This window comes from Rhipicephalus microplus, chromosome X (genome assembly GCF_043290135.1).
Source record: "Rhipicephalus microplus isolate Deutch F79 chromosome X, USDA_Rmic, whole genome shotgun sequence".
NCBI lineage: Eukaryota > Metazoa > Arthropoda > Arachnida > Ixodida > Ixodidae > Rhipicephalus > Rhipicephalus microplus.
Window position 1 is genome coordinate 143211090 of NC_134710.1, and position 24610 is coordinate 143235699.

Here is a 24610-nt window from a genome sequence, read left to right on the forward strand (position 1 = left end):
GCTCACTCAAAAGGAGAATGTACCACTTTAATGTATGTCCCAAGCGATGATCGTGGTGAATTTCAGACATATTGACTGTTTCTTTATTAGATGCGAAGCAGCTCTTTGACTAGCCTGTGTAACGCTGTTCATCCGTGCCTCCGCGCTCCCCTTGCCACAGAGGCTGGGGCGGTGCCAAGTAGGTCACGCCTTCCCTTGCAGTGTGCAGCGACGTCATTCTTTCTCTTGCCTACTGCTCGCCCACCGTGTGTCACCTCTCTCTTGCTTCACCCTCTTCACCACTCGCAACGTTCGAGTGCACATCGAGTGAACACTCTTGCAGCTCGTTTATCTGCGAAGGAGAGGACGCCGGAAAGCGAAGCTCCTTCGCTTACCGAAACATGAAGTGATTTGGCCTAATCCGGCCGTCGCAGGCATTGCGAGAGTTAGCAGAGCCGATCGCTTTCGCGAATGGCAACGTCGTTGCAACACTGACGAGGCGCGAGCTAGGGAAGCCGAATGCAAGCGTTGGTCGTGCAACACGGACGAGGTGTGAGTCATGAACGTTGATTGTGTTCGAGAATGGAGATGGGGCGGGCGGGTAACACCAACGAGACGCGAGTCCAGGTAGCCGAGCGAAAGCGCCGACAGTGGAAGGCCAACGCTGGCGAATCCTCGACGTCGTCGGCAACGTCTCGAAAGCGCCGCACGCCCTCCGTCGAATCGCCGTGTGTAATGCTGCTGCTTCACATTCCATCAGGGTGACTTTTATGAAGATGTCATTAATTTTATATGAAGATTCGATTCAAATCTTTAAACTTTACTCCTGCAGGTTTTATTACTATTTCTTTATAGTTAGAACTGTGCACACAAGCAGAATTATTGAAAACGAGCAGAAACTTTTTGTACCATGGCGAATCGTGCATCAAACGAACCTCCCAAATATAAAATTACAGGGCTTTTTTTTTGCGATAACACGCCGTAGCTTTTAGATGGTGATTGTAGAGGTTAAATGTAGTACGGGCCAAGTCTCATTAACTTGCACCCACAAATTTTGTAGTATGTCCGTTAATGCAAACATTTATTTTAGTGCATTTTGATTGTTTATAATTTTTTTACATTTTTAGCAGTTTCATCATTCTCGATCCTAATTTATCTAGGCCCTACCAGTCTAAACCTTGTTTATAACATTTGAACAGAAAGAAAACTTTTTTTTTTTTTTCAAAGGTGGTGACCTACCTTAAGAGAAGTTTTTATAATTTCTATGATTTTAGATGAGATATACAGTAACAGATCAATAAAAAAATTGTGCCAACAAAAAGCACTAGAATGCCGCGGAAAAGATCTTTTTCTGCAAGTTAAGCCGTCAATATTTTCCCAGTATGTCGCGATGCTTTGTGCAAGTAATTATTGCAATGGTGTAACAATGTTTAGTTCCTGTACAAAGATAGTTGGAATGACGCTTTAAATTTGTGTGAATTACTATGGGCTACACCTAATAATTAGCAAAGCATGCATGCTCTGGTACTAACCAACCAGGCATTCTGTGTTTTTCAGTGATGTTGAATTACTGTTCTTGTTTGATTAGTTTTGAAGGTATGAATGTATTTCTGCATTCACTGTTGGGGACCATGTCTAGTTCTGAAGCGAGCCACTAGTTTTTTTAATGAATGCCTGTGTTTTAAAGTTGTAGAATCACCATCAGTTCTTATAGAGAATATTTGAAGTAGGCAGTGTCATGCAAAATTTGATAAAAACGGATGAGAAATGGAAATGAACGGCAAGCAAGGTCTGGTAATACAGCATACTTAACAACTTAGTCGAACACTATAGTGTAAAAAATAATCCGTAAAGCAGGCTGCGATTTCACGGCTGTACATTGCGTGGTGTATTGGTGCGTGCCACTATAGCAAACGCTTCATTGATCCAACTTGCTGCAGTTCTTAGGTGCGTACAGTAGATAGCGCTGTGATATGTCCTCTCCCTTAGCAGAGTTTCCTATAAATACACTAGAGGGATCTCTGGCGTTAGTGTCTATTGGAGCTGTCGTGCATAGCGCTTCAGCGAGCATGAGAATGATGAGTAGTACACGGATTTGCCTAATTTTCGTACTTTTGGCACCGGCTGGCTTAGCGTGGTTTGAAGGTGCTTTGTCGCGAAACGACAATAGGCAAATGTTCAGCAATTGCACTTAGCTACTTCAAGCTTTTAGGCTCACCATTACGAATCGGCTCACCAAGTTTATAACTGTCAATCCTTTCATTCGAAACAAAACCAAAACACAGTAGTAAAGGGAGTTCTAAGTATGTTTGAGGCCCACAAGCATGAAGACTAAACAAATTCGTGTACTACCCATCATTCCCATAGTAACTGAACAATTACAGCGCCCTTTAGTTCCCTCTAGTTAATTTTAGGAACCTCTGGGGGCTCCAGCACATTAGAATAAATATATGACATCTGGATGAAATGGTACAAAAACTTAATCACAATTTTCATTTTGCCAAGCATGTTCTTGAGGTAAGAGTGGTGTTTTTGGTATTATGGATGGGTTATTTACTAATACTAGTGAAATGATTTTCTCCGTAGTGTTTCTGTATATGCTTATTCAATCGCCTGGCCTGCATGCTACTGTGTAGCAAACTATGCAGGATTGTGCGGGCCGATTAAAGGTAGTCTAGCGCAGAAACTTATTGCTAGTGATACCTCTGGCTATAGGATGCCATTGTGCCTTTGGAGGTTCTGAAATTGGTAATGCAGAGTTTGAAAGCAAACTGTTCTTGCAAGCTTGAAGCAGAGAAGCTGTTAGCTGTGTCCTGGTTGCTTAGATTATGCTAGCTTGTAAGGAAGGTGCTCTTTATGATGCTCGTGTATTGTATGCAGCACCGGAGAGGAGGCAGAGTTGCGCAGGCGTCAACGACGGGAGAGGGTGGAGCGCACATCACAGATGGTGCAGCGCATGCGGCAGAAGCAGCGCTCTTCAGAAACCTGGGCCCAGCGAGGGCGTCTGCTGAAGCACGTCTCTATTGGCCTTGTTCTCTTACTGGGAACAGGTGTGCTGGTCTACAAGTACTATGAAAAATAGCTTAGCAGCTTTGCAAGACGAGTCACACATAGCTGATGTGCTGGGTTGGTGGTGAAATACCTTAGATACCAACTGCGATGCCATTTTTACCGATGTCCATGCAACATGCAAAAATAGGTTGCTGGTAAGGCCAAATGGAGTGCGTTTGAACCATTTGAAAAGGGCAGCATCACCAGAAACACATCTATATTTTCGTCCATTCTCATCCATCAACTTGTTGTCTATTAGGACTTTTGAGGGTGCACTGTAGGCAATTGAAGTGGTGTTATATGTCTTTACATTTTTTCTTATTGGATCTCATCAAAACTACTCATTGTTCAGTGCATAGTAGTTATCACGCCTTCATCTGTTTTTTGAATGTTTGTGGGCGCGCTCATTTCTGGGAATAAAGTTATTAATAAAGCTTACTTTGTGGAGTTGTGAATTCTTAATAAACTTGCCATATTTTAACCAGTGTTGCCTTAGTGTAGTTTAAAGCTCAGGGCATTTATTTGGATCTATGCTGTTTTTTTCACCTAAGGTGTGTGGTGTCCTTGGTGATTAAGCCTGAAATTTAATCTATGGCCTAGTTCTTCGTACACGTAAACTTTGCTGAACTCAAGGCCATATATTAATTTTGCGATATTTGATGATATTGAGAACTTGTAACATGTATACACTGTCCTAAAAATCAAGCAACAGTGGTCAATCCATTCATAATGTCTTCCTTCATGAAATTTTCGCGCAAGCACGCAGAGACACAGAAGAGAACACAAATGAGCGCAAACACACTCTGTGTCCCTGTGTGCTTGCGCAAAGATTTCTAGATGGATATGTTCCAACTAGGCCTAATCACAGTTTTGCTTCAGTTCATAGTGCTTTATTTATATCCCTTTGCTAGGTTAAACGGTGTCCCAAATAACTTCCGTGCTGCAGTTCAGTGTACTGCGATGTTGTTTTGCTTTTACAATTGTTCTGTCTTGTTACTTCTTAATTTGTAGGATTGGTGTTGGCCTCCAATGTTGGGGCATGTGCTTTGTAGGAAAATAAAAAGTGTAGAAGCTTGCTGTAAGGAGCTAGAAATTTTTCCATTTGTCAATCAAAATCTGCCAAATGTTTCGAATGCCGTGCTTAGCATTTGATCAGGTTTAAAAAGCACTGAAATAGGGGCGAGTATATACTTAGAGCATGTAAACAAAGAAGAAATGAAAGACAGAGTTACACAGACGAGGGCTCACTTCCAACTAAAGTTTAATCACAGAAAAGGCCAGGTTTTATCCTACGCTGAACACGCCTGCGTGGAACTACAATCTAAAAAAAAAAAAACGGGACAGCTATCACCTCGGAGTTCAAAAACTAAAAAAAAAAACCCAGGTGCCTCTCACACATAAAGACATCATACAAAAGATCAGTCACAGACCACACATGTCATGGCAAGCGAGGAAGTAGATATCACTGGCTGTTCTCAGCGTCGAAGACAGGCCAGCAATAACCACTTGCTGGCTTGCCATGACACGTGTGGTCTTTGACCTCAGTTGTTTGATTTTCTGTATGATGTCTTCATGTGTAGGAGGCACCTGGGGTTGTTTTTTTTCTTCGCTTTTTTTAACTCTGAGGTGATAGCTGTCCTCCTCTTTTTTTTTTATTGTAGTTTCATTCATGCGTGTTCGGTGTAGGATAAAACCTGGTCTTTTCTGTGAATAAACTTTAGTTTGAAGTGAGCGCTCGTCTGTGTAACTCTTTCATTTCACGTCTGTTTACGTGCTCTAAATACTACTATGTACCATTTTATGCTAATTGTTTTCTTGTGTATTTTGTTTTCAACTGCAGTGTGCGTTTCCAACTAGGCCTGTTTGAAAAATGTCACCATTTTTCCAAGCCCTTAAAGAGTGAACAATAGTAGTTTCAGTTTTGGTTACCTGTAGTGCTTTTTTGCTTTAATCACATGTGTACATTCACTCTGGCAGCCTGGTACTGAGGTGCTTTTGGCATTTTACAGGCTGGATGTTTTGATGCATTGTGCCTCCTGTGGAGGTACAATGCATTGTAGAAAACATGTATGTAGAAAGAAAAAGTTTTTGTTTGTTCTTGTGGGATCGGTTTATCTAACAATATGCATACTGGTGACAGGTGCTATGTTGTACAGTGCATTACATTTGGTAATGTAAATTACTACTATTCTCATGCAATATTTTGGGAACCAAACATTCATCTTGCAAGAGTAACTGGAAACAAGAGTAACAAGGTCATTTTGTGAAGCATCCTGTGGTATGATTCGTGTTTCTGCTTCTTTTTTGTGTAGCATGATCTTCTTGGAAGAGCAGGTGTTTGAAGGCAGCTGGTTGATTTTTTCTTTATACTGCTGAAATTGCTCACTGTTGCTTGTTCTCCTATAAACACTAGTTAACACAAGCTATGCCACTCATTACTATTCGATTGGTTGCTATGAAAGCAGCATTTTTTTTCTCTGTCACTGCTTGAGCTTCTTTTCACCTTTCATATAATAAGGGGTGGCCACCTTTTTCAATGCATGTCATTATTCTGGAAGGGTCACCGTCAGAGGTGGGTGAGGTGTACATTTTAATGGGCCTATTTAGGGTTTTTAATTTTAAACTGTGAGCTATTTGTAAGAAAATAATTTAAAAGATGAACACAGCAGTGCCTAAAAGAGTTCTGTATTTTGAAATGTTCGACTTGAAAGTAGAGAAGCCTTGTGGGTTTGTAAATGTAAAGCCATTGTAAAAAAATCGTGCTGTCACATTCATTTGAACGATTGTTTGTTTGTCTGCACTGTCATTCAGAGGTTTTGTAGATTGTAGTTTTTTAATGGCTTCATGTTTTGCTGTTTCATATAGAGCCAATTGTGTATTCTTCCTCCTTTTAAACATGGTAAAAATATACATGATTTGTCAGATGCTGCTTAAAACTGTACTGTAATGCAAGAATTGTTGTCCAAGGCTTCCATATTCTGAGGCCAGATTTGTAGTGGTGATGATGTTGCTCTGTCATAAGGTGAGTTTAGGGCACGATATATAGTTATCATGAAAATTTTGTCTGTGACGTTGAAAGAGAAGCATATACATTTGATTAACACACATCATCGTTGTATAGAATGGTGAAACAAACAGGTTATGATTGGTTATGTAGGTGCTAAAATTAGCTTAAATGTTTTCATTGTTGCTGCTTAATTTATGTACTCATCGATAAAGAGCCCCAACCTGAAAAGTGTTTGCACACATTGGCTGAAACAAATTTGGCAGGTTGGTAGTAACCTGCTTCAATGCAATAAGCTAGGCACCATTGTGAATAACTATTGCACATAAATTGACATTCCACGTGGCAAATTATAAGCAATAGTTGCTATTATATTAAACTTGCTACAGCAGTATTCACTGGTAAGATCATTGCATGTTTTCTGTTCTTGGTATGTTTTAATAAGGTATTGTAGCCACAAACAGTGGCTAAACCTTGTTTTTATAAGTTGCACATAACACGACGTAATGACTGATGGCCTCGAAGTGTCACATGTTACTCTAGTTCATGGCTTTAGTTTGTTCAATTTTGTCATGTGCTGAACTGTTTGTACTTTGGGAATCCTTGTTGGTTGTTTTGCTATACTGTTCTTTGCTGTGTCAGTAGTTCCAAAATAAGCTGGGAGAGCCAAGTCATGGGTGGAGAACTGCAGAGAGTACAAAGTAAATGTGTTTGATTCTTGTGGTTGGGGGACTGGCTGGGCTATGTGCTTTTTTTTCTAGTTTGCCTTATTTATTGCTGTTTTTGTCCAGAAGTGGCCGAGTGTCAAGGCACTGCAGACACTGCCTGTTGTGAAACTGCTAGAATAAACATACTTTTTTGCTTATCTTTGTTTTAATTGTACTTTTGTGACAGTAGTTGGCAAGTTGTATACTAGGGGCATTACAGCACTTTCCAGGAATCTGCTGGTGGTGGACTTAGGTAAAATTAACAGTATAAGTGACAAGAATTACAGTATGGTAGCAAGCTGTGCTGCTTGCCGAAAATGCCCATATGTCAAGCTTTTTGTTGACTGTTTTGGTCACTGGTTTACCTGCCTCCCTTAGTGAGTTTTTAGTGGAAACGTTCCTTGCACTAATTGTATACTGAAGTTAAGCTTTTATTGGATGTTCGGGGCAATCTAGTTATCAGCATGCTAACCTGCAGTGTCTGAAGGACCTAGCCGCTGGTTATTCTCGACACATAAATTTTATATTCTCTAGGAAACGTGCACTGAGCCTGTGGCTTCGCGGTGTGGCTGTGAACGAAAGCGACTGGCGTGCTCCGTGCAGCAGCGCACCCATAAGCAGAGCAGTGTCAGGTTCTTCGCGGTGCTTTGGAATATTGCGTGTGAATTGCTCTCTCGTGAACTGTGCCAATGACTGTAATAACTATGCCCATGGAACAATGTTTATCAGTTTTACCCTGTGACCATGGTGCAGAAACTGGTGGAAATGCTGGTTCAGTACGCCGTGTAAAGCAGATGATTCTGCTGGCACATTTTTGAAGTACATGCTGTAGCAAGTTTGCTGTGAAGTTACACTCCGCGCAAGTTCACTGATATTTTTACAGTACTGACCGAACTGAGTGGAAGCCGGCAAAGTGGTCTCGAGTCTATAGTATACATATCGTTGGCGGAAACACAGATAAAAAACTTTGCCTTCGTACGTTGCTGCTGTTTTTTGATGTACTGCAGTTCATAAACAGGAACACTAAGGAAGAAGCGGCCCCGCATGACTGGCAAAAAGCGTCGCGGACCGCGAGAATTTAAAAATTTATTCCCTTGTTTTATTGCACTACGTGACAGCTGAGGTATCGCGTGCGAAGCTGGCACTTGAATTTACTCAAGGATTCGTGCAGCCTTAGCAACGACTAACAGAGCGGGACTACTGCACAGAAAATTTCGTGGAAATGCCACGCATTGCTCCATCTCAGTAATACCTCTCAGCACAGTGAAAGCTGGAGGGCTTATTAGGCTACGAGAAAGGCAAAAGCTTCTTCGAGACGTTTGGTTCATCCGCGTCGCGTCGTCTGCTCGTCGTCTCTTTGGCGTCGGCTCAGCTACGTTGCCGATTTTGTGCCCTGCCAACACCTCTTCAGGAACGCCACCTCGCCATTTATTTGATGTTCAGGAACCTACTTTTACACTGCACGTTCACTGGCGTTTGTGACAAGGAGTATTTTTTTTATCTGCCTTGGTTTGTGAGGAACGCGGCTTTTATAACAGCGTGCATACTGGCGCGCCCATCGAGTTCTTTTTGACGGGACGAAATGCATTTAGCGCTACCAATGCACAGTGTCTACCAGCCTGGAAAATTTTAAAAAGTCGGGCGATTCGGACCCTTCTGGAAAAGTTGGGGAATTTCGGAAAGACATGATCAGGTCTCAAAAACTGACAGCAGGTCGGTGTGGCCGTCACATAAATAATTATTACCATTGATCAAAGCTTAAAATTTGCTTCGGCTGCAGCTACAGTGAACTGCTAAAAAAGGTATTAAAAAAAAGCAGTGCATAGTTTCTATTTTTTAGTGTAAATGCGGAAGGATACACCAATAGAACATAACTTTACTGACGTTTCGGCACTCTATGCAGGAGCCTTGTTCACAATAAAATCCATAGGAAAGGCACAGCGTACTTAAGTATGCCTAAGTATGTGACGCAGACAGTGAGAGTACATTGTTGAAAGCGTCCCATCACTTCTGTTCAGGGTATGTGCAGGCGTCTGTACCTGGATTCCAGGTACATGCGTGATCCAAGCTTCTTTGTTCAGAACACGCACTTGACTAGTCAATTTGGTGGCCTGTAAATTTCACGTGTTCAGCGAAAACATTCAAAGCCATGCATTGTTTTGTGACGTATTCATGTTTAACTCTTCCATTGAAATCGCCAGTTTCACCGACGTACTGGTTGTCACAATCGTAGTAGCACTTGACCAGTCAATTCGGTGGCCTGTAAATTCTACGTGTTCAGCGAAAGCATTCGAAGCCATGCATCGTTTTGTGACATATTCGTGTTTAATTCTTCCATTGAAATTGCCAGTTTCACCGATGTACTGGTTGTCACAATTGTTGCAGCCTACGGCATAAACAAAACCGAAGAAATTTCCGCACATTGAGTAAAGAATTCCTTAGCTTCCATTTTGGTACGTGCACTAGTTTAATGTCTGTTGCTTCTACATATCAGCGTATTGGACTTAGGAATCACAACGTTACTCACGTTTGTAAATTCGTGCATGTTTGTCTTGGCCACAATTTCTGCTCGGCTTGAAGGCGTCTTGAAAATAGGCTAGAGCTGCCATCAGCAGAGGCTTGGCAGGCCATCTCATGCCTTTTATTATTAGTATTATTACTATTGGTGATGCAGCAGCAAACGTCCTCAGCTTCACACTTATTGTTGGTAGCTCGCGTTTCAAGGGTAGCATTTGGATAACTTTAGCTCAATTTCTCATTTCAGTTTCTTGAGATGGTGTTAAATCTGTGATTACTTTTTAGCGTCAGATCCATAGAAGAGTACATAAACGAAGGTAACATGCTGACATTCATGATTCCTCTGTGGAATCGAGGAAAATTTCAACTTGACAGATTCCTTCTTTGCACCACACATTCAAATGTTGGCACTTTAAACGCTACCCCCAGTTTTCATTACAGGCACCTGAGGACTTTCGTTGCACTTCAAGCATCAAAGCACTGAGAAATTAAACACCAACATGCATGTGTTCGTCGAAAAAAAGAAAATTTAGCAGGCTGCTCTGTTCTTGCAACGTTGCAGTTTGTCATTGTCAAGGCAGGGTGCACAGAATACGCGAGTAGTAGTATTCTTTCTTTTTTTGCTGAAAAGTATATTTTAGAGGTGCGTAAATCAGGAGGGTATGCAAATCTAGTAAATCACGCAATCCAGGTCGAATCAGATCCTATTCAATCTGCATCCTAACTAGAAGTCAGTAAATACAGAAACAGAGCATGTTCTGAGTGAGAGACAGGTATTAGTGGCAACCCTTCTATGTTTCCTACCAGCTTTGACAGCGTTATCGTACAATCACAGACTCCTTCAAACTTTGATACTTTGATGTGCAGTTAATTTTAACCTGTGTGTTTGCCGCCTGGTTCTTCGAAACACCAAACGGCCAACTTCTTCACTTCCTGGCTCAGAGGTTTAATTTGGCCAGATGTGCATATTTTTTTCACGTTTACTGGACATGCTCAAAACATTGCGAGTGTGTGCAGTAAATATGTTTACTTTATATGAGCACCTGATTTCTTTTTTTTGCTGAGGTTTCGTTTCCAGTGCACAGAGTTTTCCAAGCAGAGGTGACAGTCGTGGAATTTGCTTTTAATCATTATGGAAAACCTGGAAAAGTAGGGGAATTTGGAAAAAGGGAATTGGTAGACACCCTATAGCGTCCTTTTTCGGAAAATACTGGATGTTTGGCCTACAGCGCTCCAGATAGTCTGTTGACCACTTTCAGCTTCCATCATGTACCATTGATGAGTGGAACAGCACGCACAGACATTCAGGGTGTTTTTCATTGTCAATGAGTCATTGGCGCTAATGTTGTGCCATCTCTGCTCCGTTCACATCAAACCACTTTTGTGGCTCTGTGCCGCCTCGGTAGTCTTAGCAGCATCAAAACAAATGAGCCAAGATCTAAATAATAACGAAAAAATATACCTAAGTGTTACATGAGACTTGGGGATGTCATATTATACCACTTATTTCTTGCTCTCCGGGCAGAGTGCCAGTAATATCACGAATTCGGATGGAAGCGGATGGCCTAGGGTGTATGGGGGCTGCCATGTTGCTGTGTGTTATCACACTTATTGTGGCTGTTACGTGTGCCAGCCGCTGATCTCTTCAATGATTTAGAAGTCGTGAAGGGCCTAACTTACCACTTATTGGTGTCATATGTATGCAAGAAGCGCAGTTAAAACCCCTGTACCTCGTTCATAGAACAGTTACGTCCAGAACTATATCGTCCGTACATGCGTTCTGCCACATAGGAGCATGATTATGTATAATTTGGCTTTTCTCTTTGTTTGAAGCATTAGAAAAATCCTACACTGCCAACTTTCTGAAAACCTACATGTTTGATAAAAAAATTAAAAAAAATGCCAGGCCTGCGCGGAACGTGCAGCACTGTCACAGTGAAAGCTAGAAGAGCGGCCTTTCAGAGCATTTTTAAACATTCTTTGGGTAACTGCTACAACCACATTGCTGGGTACTTACTATGCCATAAATCATAATTTTTGTGTAGTAAGCCAGCATTCGCTATGCTATCCTTCATCATTTTGGGGGGAAGTGCAGTTTCTGCTGCAGAGTTGTTAGGAGTTTTGTGCGTTTTTTTATGCAGTTGCTGACGACGAAGAATTATGCCTGAAGTGGGTATGCGCAACAATTAATAGGTGACCAAGAACAAGTTTTCTATTGAGTTGGAGCATTGGACGGCCACTCGTTATGCAATTTGCATTGTGTGACGCCCGGCTGTTTTTTTCATGTTCTAAAACCCTTTATTACTCATACTAACAAGATTCCTTTCCCAACATCAAACCTGCATAAGGCCAGTTTAGTAACGAGTTCCAAGCACTGGCATGGCTCATGACGTTCTGAATGGTCGCGCTTTTTATGTTCTCCGCTTCAAGGATTTATCGGTTATGGGCCGAGGTGCTGCTCAGGCTTCAGCCAGCGGCAATGACTACTGTGTTGTACTTCCTCGCGTTCCCACCTGCAAGCTGATTGTGGATAATTATGTTTTTCTACATGCTGACTTAGCTGGTCGCCCTTACCGGGTTCAAGATTTTAGAGATGCTCTTTGGGACATCATTGACTTGAAGGAAATAAGCTCGATAGGTCAATTTCAAATGTCTCATGTTTGGATGGCCACATGCAAGTCAGGGCTGACAAAGCAAAGTTGGTTACAAGAGGTGAATTTTTTGTCGAAATTCGTCGATGTCTCGTTATTGACCCGGAGCCCACGGAAGTGAAGATGAAGCCTATGTGGCTTCCTTAGCACTTGGAAGACGGAAGGACGGCTACATTCGCGAGGCACTGCAAGCTTTCGGGAAGGTCAAGACAGTTTCACAAGAAAGCTGGAAAGTAGCGGACATGGAGCAAATGTGGATGCTAAATAAGGATGTTCTTTTGTCCCTTGCTGATGGAGTTCGCGTTGCTGATGTTCACCATATTCTTGCTGTCTGTTGAGTACAAAGCCTTGTCCTGATACCTGGCCACCCACCACTTTGCCTTCGGTGTAGTAAGGTTGGACACATCCGTCGAAACTGTAGGACCCCTTGCTGTGACAACTGTCGACGCTTCGGTCATTTGGCTGAGGATTGTGTTACGACATACGCTAACAAACTGCGACAGTGCAAACAACAGCCAGATGATAGCCTACAAGAGCATATTATGGATGCCAGCGAGGTTTTAGACTCAACGGCAGACACTCCGTCAACTTCAGATGCTGCGGGCTCTACCACAAAGAATCCGGAAGTGGAAAGAAAGGCAGTCGCTGTTGACATAATTGAAACTTCTGCGTGCAAAGAGCCAAGTGAATCATGCAAGCAGCTGACCCAAAATGGCCCCGCACAACTCCTAGCGAAAGTAGAAGTCTCTATGAAGAGTGACGTTGCGCTGACCCATAATGGCGCCGAACAGTGGCTAGTACAAGACAGACACTCTGGGCTGGATTCTGCAGAAGGTTCTTCCCCTTTTATGCTGCAGCTCCGCAGCAGCTTTTTCATCAAGGTGCGGTGCCAGAAGATATGGATGCAGCAATACCTAAGCTTCGCGCACCGTACAGCTCGTATTCAAGCAAAAGGAGTGACCCAGTGTCAGTGCCTAGGAGGTCACGCTGTCACCGAAAGTCCATGCCCAAAGGAAAGTGTGGGTGATCCCGATCTAGGAGGCCTGGGAGGGGGGGTCCACAGAAAGCCTCAACATTAACTCTTGGGACTGATCAAGTGGAAAATAAGCGCAACAGAAGGTAGTCATCATGGCGCAGTCTGAGTGACTTATCTTAGCTACCTTGAATGTACACGGTCTTAGGTCTTCGCAGAAATAGGCACAGGTCCATAGACTTTTCAATCGAGAGCGAAAAGGAGACTGAGAAGGCCCTGCAGCCTTTCCTGTCTGAGTATAACGTGTGTGTTTCACATGTAAAAGGTTTATCTGCAGGCTGTTGGTTGTTTCTGAGAGAGCCTATTCTGTTCAGCACTCTGCACTTGTGTTGATGAAGAGGGCAGGTATATATGCTGTGATTTTTTTGTTGTAAGGAGCTCCGTGGCAAATTATCAATCTATATGTGTTTAATGAGGTGCTGCAACGACCTAATTATTCGAAAAAGTGCGTAATTGTGTTGACTTGGACAGATGCACTTTGCTTATGGGAGATTTCAACTGCGTATGTGATGCTAATAATCGTAATGATCCTTGTGGAAAGAGAGAAAGGAGTTGTGAGCTTTTATCCGGTATTGTAAATAATGCAGGACCAATTAACATTGGAGTCTCGAATCTGGCAACGGCATATACAAAAGTACAGGGCAGTTCTCATGCTCGCCTTGACCGGATTTACGTGTGCTCATCACTTCTCTTGTAAAATTACCTGCAGCACCGAAGCTATATCATTCTCAGACCATTGTATTGTTATTGCGCACATTGGTGAAAATCAGCACAAAATAATTCCGTCTTCAGTAGGCCTTTTGGAAAATGAACGCGAACCTCCTCTGTGATCATGAGTTCATGAACGTGTCCAGATGACAATGAGGCGATTCTTTTCAAATGGTTTGCATATCTTCGCTGCTTAGGAGCTTTTTAAACAAGAAGACCGTGCTATCCCTATTGAAAAAAACAAAACAAATGGTGGGCATGGTGTAAACCACCACCCACCAATATAGTGGATTAATGTAGTGGGTGAATGCTGGAAAACGTCCACCGTGGTGAATGTGGGATATGGTGGATGCTGCAGTGCCGGCAACGCTCGAGCGTGAAATAGCGTCAGAATCGCCGTGACGAGCTGCCACAAAAAGTAAAATAATTATATAAAAACGATGTAAAAAATAGGCCACCACGGGGATTCGAACGTGAAACCTGCAGATACTCATTTGATGACACCAACCACTACGCCATACCAACATGACGGAACTCGCGTGTTATATAGCTAGTTCACGTACGAACTGACAGTTCAACTTCAGTTTTGTTTGTCGCGCACTCGACATAGACGAGATCTGCACCTGATACTAAAATTTCACATTTAATAAACACAAGCAACTACTGCCTGCAATGATTGGCACTGCGATAATGGCACTAATGCTATGCTTTTGTTGCAATTCACCACGACTAGAAAAAAAAACAAATGGACTGGGGAGCAGGTACAGTTTACTGGCGGGGTCTAAAAAGTTTAATATCCGTTTCTCGCTCGTTCGAAAGAGCGACATCTGCTCGGGCTTTATCACGCCTCTAGGCTCATTCCATTGATACGCCCATCTAAATGATTGAGTATTGGGATGCTTTTCGCAGATCGTAGAGGGCAGTCATGTTAGCGCACTGTTGTAGCTCAACCGTTAGCAAAAACTACATAACGGCTTGGGCAAAACGAATGCAGTGTGCCGGAAACATTATGCTATCATATTGGTTCAGCAAGCATACGAATTGCCAAGTCTGTGTTCTCGCATGAGAGCCAGAGAAGTGCCGGCTAGTGCGAACGGCGACGGTCGGTGAGGGAAGACGTACGTTCTCTGAAAGTGTTGGAATCTCGTCGCACCATCAATGTTTTTGCTTCTTGTGTGCACACCGTACGCAATAAAATATGTTTCATTTAGGCTAATTGATGCCATGGCTGTGCTGTATTGTCATTCTTACTCGTCGAAATCGTGTATTCTGAAACCTAGAAGTGCGGATAACACAATTGTACGGGCTCGGTCGGTAGGCCTAATCTTTGGTGGAGATCATGCTGGTAGAACATGTAGTGTACAGATCCCAGCTTGGTACACCATATATATTGCCCGCCATTATAAGCCCACCCATCATCTGCTTACTGCTGCGCAGCATTATCACAATGGTGGGCAGAACTTCTTAGCTTGGTACACTATGTGGCCCCCATAATAAGCACCACCCATCATCCGCTTAGTGCTTCCCAGCATTATCGCAATGGTGGGAAGAGCTTCACAGCTTGGTACACCATGTGGACCACCATGATAAGCACCACGCACCATCTGGTTAGTGCTTCCCAGCATTATCGCAATGGTGGGCAGAGCCTCCCATGATTACCTCCTATCTAGACGCTACTTCCCACCATCGTTTCCACTTTACCCATCTTCTGTACACCATGCCACCCAGTATGTCCCGGCATATCCATCATAATTTCCACCACGTCCCGTCATATCCACCATAATTTCCACTATACCCACTATTATTACCACTAAGCCCACCGTGTTTTCCAGTATCCACTATGGTAGTTTTTTCGATAGGGATAGCTTCAGAAATTGGGGGCTGTTAAGTATTTCTATAGAAAAAATGATGAAAAGATACTTCTTAAAAGTCTTTGCAATCTTTATGAGATGGAATGCGAAGTGCCGGGAAAGTACATCAAAGACATTGAGAATAGTAAGCCCCAACTTCAAAGATAGGCTGCTCACTACCAAGGGGCACGTATTACGTCTCGGAATCGACGCTCCTTAAACTCGGCAACCGACGCGCCAAGCTTTACTTAATGAGTAGCGCCATGCGATTTCTAAAGTTATTCCAGACTTGTACTCTTATGGTGTGCTCATAAAAGATAGAGACATTACTTTGGCATTCGAAAAGTACTAAAACAGTTTATTCAGCTCACCCTCTGATGATCCCGATGTTCACCTCAAGCCTAGTTTTGTTTCTCTTGTGAACCCTTTGAAGGACAATGGCTGTGCAGTCAGTCATTAATGGACCCATTGCTATACAGGAAATTTAGCAGGTAATTGACAGCTTGCCTTTATTGAAAACACCTGGCCATGATGGCATCTTAGGCTAATTTTATAAAGCTCTTTTAAAGAATAAACGCTTACTCTTATATTGCTGGATGTTTTTGAAATAAGTTATGACATGGATACACTCGCACAATGTTTTTGCAAAAGTCGCACTGTATTAATACCGAAAACAACTGAAAAGGAAAAGCTTCGTTTCGTCGAGGGCTACAGACCAATATCGCTGTCAAACGTGGGCTACAAAATTTTGGCAAAAGTATTATCAAACAGCTTGAAATTTGCGATGTCGATCCTCATTGGGTCTCATCAGACATCTGTAATCGGGGGTTGATCCATACACAAAATATACATGTTGCTGGTACAGTGCTTCAATATTGAGTTTTCAAAAACATCTTGCAATGCTACAGGTACACCTTCCAAAAGCCTTTGATCGTACGTGTTTGTCATTCCTTCCTTTTTTCTCTTCTCGGGCATGCCAATGTGTGCCTAGTTGTTCTTAAAGGCGTTAAAATTTGCTATAATGAATGCTCAGCTCGTTTGATTATTAATGGTCAACTCTCCAAGCCTGTTTCTATTCGCTCTTTTTTAAAACAGGGATGCTAGATGCCACCTCTTACGTTTGCACTCTATCTAGAACCACTGTGCTTAGGCATAATACACTCGAGTTGCATTAGCTTACGCAGATCATGTCGCTTTCTTTTGCACTTCTACTATTGAAACGTTTGGCGTAGTATCAGGAGCTCGTTTAAATGCCTTAAAGAGTTTAGGACTGTGGCTTGGCTTGTGGGGTGGCACGCTGAACCAATTCGCAGGGATTAATTAGCCAAGAACTCATTCAACATATCTCGGTGTATCATTGCATGCATATAGGGAACCCACGGAAGAAGGAAAGGTAAGGAGAGGCCCTGATGTCACTCGTTGTGAAGCCGCGATGAAGCCGGAAGTCGGCCATATTGACTAGGCAAATTCTCCTCTCTTGTTTACATCCGAATGTAACGCAGAAGGCACGACTCTCTCTCCGGCTCCGAAAGCACGTGGACTGCGCCGTGACGATCCGAAACTAATGGAACGGGGCTCATCACTCTGAGCCAGCGGGACACCTTCGGCGAAATCACTTCGTTCGAGCAATAACAGGGAGTAATGGCTCCCTGGAGTAACGCGCGCTAGATGCACTGACAACGGCGAGTGTTTTCACGTTATTAATTCAGCAACTGTACAGACAACACGATCGGTCGTGCGCCTTCTACGGTTCCATTCCGCCACGCGGCCGACGCAGCGTCCGGCCACTGTGTCCGTGTTCAGCGTGAAACTCTTCGGCGTCAGCATTCTGCGACCGTGGTGACTTTGAGCACAGTGCTAGCGACACTTGAGCGCGGTTGCTATTACGTTGAGATTACATGCAATACTAGGGAAGACTATACGAAGCGGAAAGAGAAAAGGTGTTTTAATACGCACATGCAAGTTGTTATTGTACACACACAACATGAAAGTACGTATGTGCACATGGTCCTCATTGCATCTTGCTGGGCTCAACAGCGTCGTCCGTTGTCACAAGCAGGAGCACTGCCCAACCGTCACTAACCTGCAAGGCGTTCGTCGTCGGTTCGCTTCGTCATCGTGCAAAACGCAATTTCGCTGAACACTAATTGCTTCATCCGCGTCATCCGCCGCTCGACATATGGATATGCACTCGTTCTACGCATTGTTGAAACCCCGTGATGGACAAAGGGATTTGTAAACGTTGCTAAGAGTACAGTAACTGCCAGGAGAACACTTCGTAACCAATAACGCGGCACAGAGCACAGATATTGTCCGCCACGGCTTAGCACGATACCTGGGGAGGCATACATTCCGCCGCCAGCCGCGGCCGCTCGCTGCTAGACCAGCTCCACTGCGCAACACGTAACCATAACAACGCCGCCATTGTGCTTAGTGAATATGGCCGCCATGATGTCATTTCCACCACAATTTTCACGCCGAGCGCCGGCTGGGCATGCCCTCTCCTACTTTTTCTTCGTCCGTGTAGTCAATTTTGTGGAGCGATGACAATGCCACGTCTGGCCCTGACGGCGAGCTCTTGAACACTTGAGGAGAGACGCGGGAGAGGTTGTAGGCGGGTGAGCGTGTTTCGTCAAAATGGGAGCGCGTGCGACACGCGCGCAACGTGTTCTGCAGTCGCTGCGGGGAACTTAGGTGCCGTGCCGTCAGCTTGGCGCACTAAAACGAGACGCTCGTTGTGCGAAGTTGCCTTTCCGCGATTGGAAGAAGCGGCCCCACGGAAGCGTTGGCGAGGTCCGAAGTATTGTGTTGTGGGCTCCCACAACAATGCAGAAAACACCAAGGGACGCTCTCCACGTGTAAAGTTGTATCAGTTTTCCATCTAATCATAGCCGGCGAACGCAGCCGTGTTCGCGAAAGATAGAGCATGTATGAGACGAGAGCCGAAAAAAAAAGGCGAGCACTTCAACTTGACTCGCTGTGGTTAAACTTATACTTATGGCGAATTCCACTGGTAGATCCGGAGTGGTCGCCGAAATCTTGGAGCGAGCACTCGGAGTGTGCCAAACGAGATCTGCGAGTGGAACATGTGAATGCCCCGCGTAAGGTCTCTCCGGAAGTTTTTTACGCATACGTCACTGAACATGTACCGGAAAGGATTTTATTTGATTGAGGGCAACCCAGCTGCTCGACTGTACCGGAAATGACGGCAACGTATTCTCGGAGTGCTGGCGAAATCCGTCGCTGCAAGACGGAGCACGCGGAACGCTCCGTCACGGAGTGGATTGCTCCGAATCTACCAGTGGAAAATGCGAACTTGCTCCGAATTTACTAGCGAAACGCAGATTGCCGGCTTTGGAGCAAGAAAACTTGCTCCCGCTCGACGAGTGGAATTCACCATTGGCTTGCTCCTTCGCGGCGACGTCGGCGGGTCATGCTCGGCACGGAGGACATGACTCTAAAACTTCTCGGACATTTTAATGCCATCACCGTATAACTTATTTTTTTCAGCTCGTCGCAAACGTTTGCACATGACAGTACACGGCTGCTACTGCTAGATACCACATCAAAACAACATTTACATGCTTTCCATAATAGTTAACACAGCACATCGATAGAGTACGCGGCTTCATGTCGGAACAATGACAGGGGAAGTGGTTATGTTGTAAAAAGGAAAAAAAAGAAAGAAAAGTGAGCCCCGTAGCTGTCTGCTTCAGGGAGCGACACGTCAACAGTAGCTCACAAGGGATGGGGGTAAGGAGGGATTAAAAGGATAGGAATAGAGGTGTAGAGAGAGAGAAAGACAGATGAAGTAAGCGTGAGAGCGACGACATATCGAGGGGATAGGAGAGATAGGAAAGATGGGAACACGTTCATAGGAGTCCGAGGGCGGGGCACCACCTTACCTCGAGGCATACGTCGTACACGGTATTATCAAGGAAGACTCGAGAATAAATTTCTCAGTGATTCGGGTGTTTTCCCCTTCCGTTGTCTACTCCAAATCATAAACTTGACTAACGAGCTTTACTCCTTTTGTTCGAGTCGCTTCTCGGAAGTGCTTGTCCAGCTCTGAGATATTTGTGAAGCCGCACTGCAGGTGGTACATTGTGAGGTGACTCAAACGTAGCGTGCGCTCTCTGCACGAGCACGTAAGCGAGCGGCAGCGCATTGGGGTGAAGGGAAAACGCGCCATCTACATCCCCGATTTCTACTTTTCTATCAAAGATGGCGCTGCTTGTCCGGAGTCGCAGCGCCACCATGCATTGCTTTGGTTTCCTATAGATGCAGTGCGCATTACTGGAAGGAGTGCGTCTCTAAGCTTAAACGACAGGCCCAGACATTTGTTCTCTATCGACTTACAATCTTTGGGAGAGCTGAAGCTTGCAATACTTCCTTAGCAACACAGCTTTACTATGTATTGCAGCTTATCTATTGCGCAAAATTATATTAACACTTTCATTGAATTTTCGCTGCTTTCATGTAGTCTTCGACTTTTGAGCCCACGCGTCGTGACAACATATTCAAGCCAGTTGGTGAGGGTGGGTTAGGTTTAAAATGCCTTTATATATGGCAAATAGTGTCACGATTATGCTTTTTTCGAGACAATTTCCATCTTGTAATCCGTTCCGTCTTGCATGTTACACTTGTTGGTTGCTTACCCAGACTTAACCGTTTCATCAAAATACTCCGAACGCATGTGTTTGTGGGGATTCATGCATTCACCTCAAAGACATTTACGACGACCTAGGCTTTAGACCGGACTGATCCATCTTGGAGAGCTGTTTGGCCTCACTCTTTCTTGTTCGCATAACACAGTGGCGTAGCCTGGGGGGGGTCACCCCTCTCCCCCTAATTTTCGTCCAAGCCCCCCCCCCCCCTGCCACTTGCCCAACATATTTTTTTTTCCTCGCTTCGCACTTACATGATTTAGAAACTAAGTGCTGCTACTATCACAATATAATTCCTCGACGCTTTTACAATTAATAATGTGTGCATACAAAAAAAAAAAAACGTGTCGTGGTATTTCTCAAGGCTTTGGCACTGTGAGATTTTGCGCAGAGATCTCGGCCGCGAGTGTTTTCAGTTGGCTCGGCGACGGGATTGATGTTTAAGCAGTGGTTATACTTGTACCCGCCAGAACAGATCTCGCCGGAGTCGATAACTACGATAATTTTCAATAGGCAGAGGTTAGTTTTAATGCAAAAAAAAAGGCCAGACACAGTTTCAAGGTCCAATAGGCCACGTTAGCCCCGCCGCGGTGGTCCAGTGTGGACATACACAAATCTAATAAGACTGTGCTAGAGCTTGCTAAGGCACGTGACAAGTCACCCCGGAAAAGAAGACACAAGCCCAAGAGTTGGTGGGATGAGGAAGTTAAGAGAGCCATAGCAAAACGTCGGGAAGCCTCTAGGGAACACAGACATGCTAACGGGGTGAACCGACAGATGATGTTGAAAGAAAATAGGACATCTTTCTAAGCTGTAGAAGGGAAGCGTGCCTTCTGATCAATGAAAAGATTAGAAGAAAGGGGGCTCAGTGGCTGGCAGAAGTACACAAAAAGGATAAAAGGCAGCTGCAAAATTTGAGAACCATCTAAACTCCCTAAGAAATGATACAAGCTTAGAGCAGAGGTTTACGACTACAGCTCGAGGTGTTAAGCTTTAAGGGGACGAAGCCATTGAATATATAAGAGCAAGAATGACAGGAAAAATTTCAACAAAGAAGTGCCTTATGCACCTTAATAGACAAGAATGGATCAAGTGGTGCAGTGGCTTCATTTGCACTACGAGAGTGGGAAAGGGCTGAGAATAGGGTTTCTAGTAGTATGTCAACAGGCCCTGATGCCATCCCAATTACGCTGATAAAGGAATTAGGTCCCAAGTCTAAGCAGACTTTGAGAGAGGCAGCGAGTAAAACAATATTCGATGGTGAAGTCCCCGTTGCTTGAAAACTTAGCAGGATGAGCATGATCTATAAAGGAAAAGGGGACAAAGCTGACATAAACAGCTATCGTCCTATAACAGAGACATCAGTGGTTTACAGGCTGGCGATGCAGATTATAAAGAAAAAGCTGCATGCAGGGATAGAGGATGAGGGGGTGCTGGGGGGACTGCAGAATGGGTTTCGAAAACAAAGGAGGTTGGAAGACAATCTGTTCTCACTGACTCAGTGCATCGAAATAGCAGAAAAGGAACACAGGCCCCTGTGGCTAGCATTTTCGGATATCAAAAGAGCGTACGAGAGCATGGTTCAAGATGACTTGTGGGGAATACTGGACACACTAGGCGTGGAAGATGGAGTCACTAATCTTTTAAAGGATATCTCTAAAGGTAACAAGGTAGTTATAAAGTGGGAAAAACAGGTATCCAAGCCTGCAGAGGTCAAACGGGGGCTTAGGCAGGGGTGTCCCCTGTCACCCTTATTATTCATGATGTACCTACAAGGATTAGATGCCAAATTAGAGGGAAGTGGACTGGTCTTCAATCTTTCTTTCGTCAAAGAAGGAAAATTCATTGAACAGGCACTACCAGCATTGATGTACGCAGATGATATAGTGCTAATGGCTGAAAACAAGAAAGATTTGCAAAGATTGATGGACATCTGCGGCAATAAGGGAGATAAGTTAAGATTTCAGATTTTGTAAGGAAAAAGCAGCAGTCATGATTTTTAATGACAATGAAGGTAGTGAGCTTAGAATACAGCAGGTCATGCTAGAGATAATGAATAATACAAATATCTGGGCGTATGGATAAGCAATGGGGCCGAATACCTAAGGGAACACGAAATATACGTGACGACTAAAGGTAACAGGAATGCAGCGGTAATGAAAAACTGGGCACTGTGGAATTACAATAGGTATGATGTCAGATGAATATGGAAAGGGGTCATGGTTCCTGGTCTGACGTTCGGCAATGCGGTCTTGGGCATGAGATCGGAAGTTCGAGCAAGATTAGAAATTAAGCAACGTGGAATAGGTAGACTTGCTTTAGGAGCTCATGGGAATACACCAAATCAGGGAAAACAAGGTGATATGGGATGGACATCATTTGAGGGCAGGGAAGCTAGCAGCAAGATCAAATTTGAGAAGCGATTGAGAGAAATGGGGGAGGAGCGTTGGGCTAGGTAGGTTTTCAGCTACTTGTACATGAAGAATGTCGATACAAAATGGAGGAAGCGAACCAGAAAATTGACTGGTAAATACTTAGAAAACAGCAGGTGGCCAAACCAAAAACAACTATCGGTTAAGAAGAAAGGGAAGGAAACGGAGACTGACATGTGGAGAATGGGCATGATTAAGAAGTCCGCACGAGAGATATATAGAACTTTGAAGCAGGAAATTGCCAAAGAAAGGATCTATGATAATACTCGGGGTAGTTATCTACTGTTTGAGGCCAGGACGGGAGTATTGCGAACCAAGACACATTGGGCCAAATACGAAGGGGTAGACACAGTATGCAGTGCGTGTGGAGAGGAAGAAGAAATTGCCGAACACTTGATAATGTTCTGTAAAGGGCTTCACCCTATAGTTCAGGATGGTGGCGCAAAGTTTTTCAAAGCACTGGGGTTTGGGGACAGGGAGGTTCTTCCAGCACCTTCGTGCTCGTGCTGCAGCCATTATTATCACCCTTACTGCGCATGCGCGTCCGCTCCCCTTCTCCTCTCCTCCCCTTTCGCCTCGCAATAGGGAGTGTGTGCTAACCTACGCCCGCTCCTCCTCCTCCAGGCATTTCTTCCCGCTGCGTTTACACCCCTATGGCCAGTGGCGTACCGCGTACCAACTCTTTTGCGAGGGGGGGGGGGGGGGGAAGACCTGCCTCAGTAGTCAGCCGATATATATATATATATATATATATATATATATATATATATATATATATATATATATATATATATATATATATATATATATATATGCGATCTAACAGACAATAATTCCAAGCAAAGTATAGGGGAAGTTATTAAACCAAATTGTAATGTAGTTGTGAAGAAAGAAAAGTGGGTGCAAAGATAACTTGCCCTGGGTAGGAACCGAACCTGCGACCTTCGAATAACGCGTTCGATATCTGCCACTGAGCTACCGTGGCGGCTATCCTCCCAGCCACTCTATTGGGTATATATGTAAATTTAAACGTGGAAGTGTCAGTCAGCGCCACCAGTAGTCGTGGTGGCGAGTGTGGCACACTCTTTAAGAGCTTGTGTAGCGCCACGTAGCACGTGAACTGATTAGCAGCTGGCAGCTGACCAATACTCCCTCGTATACAACCTAAATGCACCAAGTCTGCGAGTATAGGATCCTTGTAATGAATAAGGGAAAGAAGTGTCTACTTAAAGGCTCGTTTTTCCGTCTTTTGACACAATATTATGAGATCTAACAGACAATAATGCTTAGGAAAGTATACGGGAAGTTGTTAGACCGAATTGTAATGTAAATGTGAAGAAAAGTGCGTGAAAAGATAACTTATTCGAAGGTCGCAGGTTCGGTTCCTTCCCACGGCAAGTTATTTTTTCAAAGAGGCAATTGAAAACAAAAAAAAGTTTTAAACTCAAAAGTTATGATGTGATTGTGAGGCGTGCAGTAATGTGTACTGAAGTAGACATTTTTACATAATGTCCCGATAAAAATGCAACCTATATCACTGGGAGTGCGATATCATATTTCACATGCAGTGCGACACCGTTGAAGCTTACCACGGTGGGGTATTCGAGGCAGGGAAATGTGCTTCCGGTATTCAATGTAAAGTTTCTTTACGACTGGAAATTCTTGCGCTGAATAATATTGTCTCTTCCTTGGGTTGGTAAAGCTAGCCAAACCGTTTAGTTTCCTTATTTTTTTTTTGTTTTCGTCATCGTCTGGATGCAAATGATGTCATTTATATAACCTCAGGCATTATTACTAACCCGGGTACAGAAAAAAAAAAGCAGGGAAGACATTGATAAAAATAGTTCTTACTGGAACGAAAGGAAACATCAAGGAGAAATTCGTCAACACGCTTGAGTGCGATAGCTCTAGCAAAACTCAATTAGATCTAGCAGGCTGTGCATGTGACTATATATTTGCAACCTTCCGTCTAGAATGTGACACCACGATAAAAATATATACAATGATGATT

General features: G+C 43.8%; 1 protein-coding gene across 2 annotated transcripts in view; it reads left to right on the top strand.

The window, feature by feature from the left end:
- The window catches only part of LOC119176736 (tyrosine-protein phosphatase non-receptor type 1), a 108820-nt gene that overhangs the window by 82303 nt on the left and 1907 nt on the right, over positions 1–24610 (top strand). Inside the window, exon 9 of one of the 2 annotated variants that reach the window (XM_037428094.2) lies at positions 2860–3468. The exons of the other annotated variant lie outside the window; for it this stretch is intronic. Coding sequence (XP_037283991.1) covers positions 2860–3061 — 202 coding nt within the window. The 3' untranslated portion in view covers positions 3062–3468. Of the gene's footprint in view, positions 1–2859; positions 3469–24610 lie in introns of those variants that run through there. 2 annotated transcript variants of the gene reach the window in all.